Source organism: Carlito syrichta, unplaced genomic scaffold (assembly GCF_000164805.1).
Source record: "Carlito syrichta isolate Samal-C Ts95f unplaced genomic scaffold, Tarsius_syrichta-2.0.1 Scaffold315763, whole genome shotgun sequence".
Classification (NCBI taxonomy): domain Eukaryota; kingdom Metazoa; phylum Chordata; class Mammalia; order Primates; family Tarsiidae; genus Carlito; species Carlito syrichta.
Window position 1 is genome coordinate 708,876 of NW_007259859.1, and position 1,471 is coordinate 710,346.

General features: G+C 63.3%; 1 protein-coding gene across 1 annotated transcript in view; it reads left to right on the forward strand.

Annotated features, from left to right (window-relative positions):
• The first annotated feature begins 403 nt into the window (after positions 1-403).
• The window catches only part of LOC103275819 (neurexin-1-like), a 113,253-nt gene continuing 112,185 nt past the window's right edge, over positions 404-1,471 (forward strand). Inside the window, exon 1 of the mRNA XM_021706552.1 lies at positions 404-1,411. Within this exon, the coding sequence (XP_021562227.1) occupies positions 640-1,411 (772 nt within the window). The 5' untranslated portion in view covers positions 404-639. The remainder of the gene's footprint in view (positions 1,412-1,471) is intronic.

Here is a 1,471-nt window from a genome sequence, read left to right on the forward strand (position 1 = left end):
AGAAGAAGCAGGTCTTTGAAGCTATCCTGGGGTTAAGTAGTGCCCTAAAGAGGCAAGGACCCATTTCTCCATCGTGCTTTGAGACACTACATCTGGAGGAGACAAGACAAGACTTGAGGCGTCCACAAGCATCAAGGATACTGGATCATTGCTGCCTTCTTTCACTTCCCTGAGAAAAGCGTCTGTTTCTTACTGCTTCCCTTTTGTCTGGTACCACCCGTGGGACCTGGCAGATAATGGTTTTTGAAGAGTGAAGTGTCTATCTGCTGACACCACAGATGCCCTTAAACTAGTCCATCAGACTCAAATGGATCAGTGATACTCTTTGAACTTCTGTTGACCCTTCTCCAGAACGTTGCCTCCAAGGTGTATCCTCCCTTTGGTCTGGAAGTTCTGTGGCTGCCCTGCACCCCTGGGGCCCAAGTTCTCCAGTCGGAAGGGGACTATAAGGAGAGAGAGAGGGGCTACTGGAAGAAGAAGAAGAAAAAAAGAACTAGATAGAGGAGGGCGCCTCCCTCCCACTCCTGCCTGTCCCCTCTCCCTACTTTCTCTCTGGACTCCTATTTCTCCATTGTGGTGTCCAGGACCATTTTGACCCTGTCGGCCCCGGCACCCCCCCGCCGCACCCCAGCGCCGAGCATGGGGACGGCGCTTCTCCAGCGCGGGGGCTGCTTTCTCCTGTGCCTCTCGCTGCTGCTCCTGGGCTGCTGGGCCGAGCTGGGCAGCGGGCTGGAGTTCCCGGGCGCCGAGGGCCAGTGGACGCGCTTCCCCAAGTGGAACGCCTGCTGCGAGAGCGAGATGAGCTTCCAGCTGAAGACGCGCAGCGCGCGCGGCCTCGTGCTCTACTTCGACGACGAGGGCTTCTGCGACTTCCTGGAGCTGATCCTGACGCGCGGCGGCCGCCTGCAGCTCAGCTTCTCCATCTTCTGCGCCGAGCCCGCCACGCTGCTGGCCGACACGCCGGTCAACGACGGCGCCTGGCACCACGTGCGCATCCGCCGCCAGTTCCGCAACACCACGCTCTTCATCGACCAGGCGGAGGCCAGGTGGGTGGAGGTCAAGTCCAAGCGCAGGGACATGACGGTGTTCAGCGGCCTGTTCGTCGGGGGGCTGCCCCCGGAACTGCGCGCCGCGGCGCTCAAGCTCACCCTGGCCTCGGTGAGGGAGCGGGAGCCCTTCAAGGGGTGGATTCGCGACGTGAGGGTCAACTCCTCGCAGGCCCTGCCCGTGGACAGCGGCGAGGTGAAGCTGGACGACGAGCCGCCCAACAGCGGCGGCGGCAGCCCGTGCGAGGCGGGCGAGGAGGGCGAGGGCGGGGTGTGCCTCAACGGGGGCGTGTGCTCCGTGGTGGACGACCAGGCCGTGTGCGACTGCTCGCGAACCGGCTTCCGCGGCAAGGACTGCAGCCAAGGTAAGGCCCGTCGCCCGACCCGCGGGGCCCTGGGCCGGGGCAGGGCGCGGGGGGCCGGGC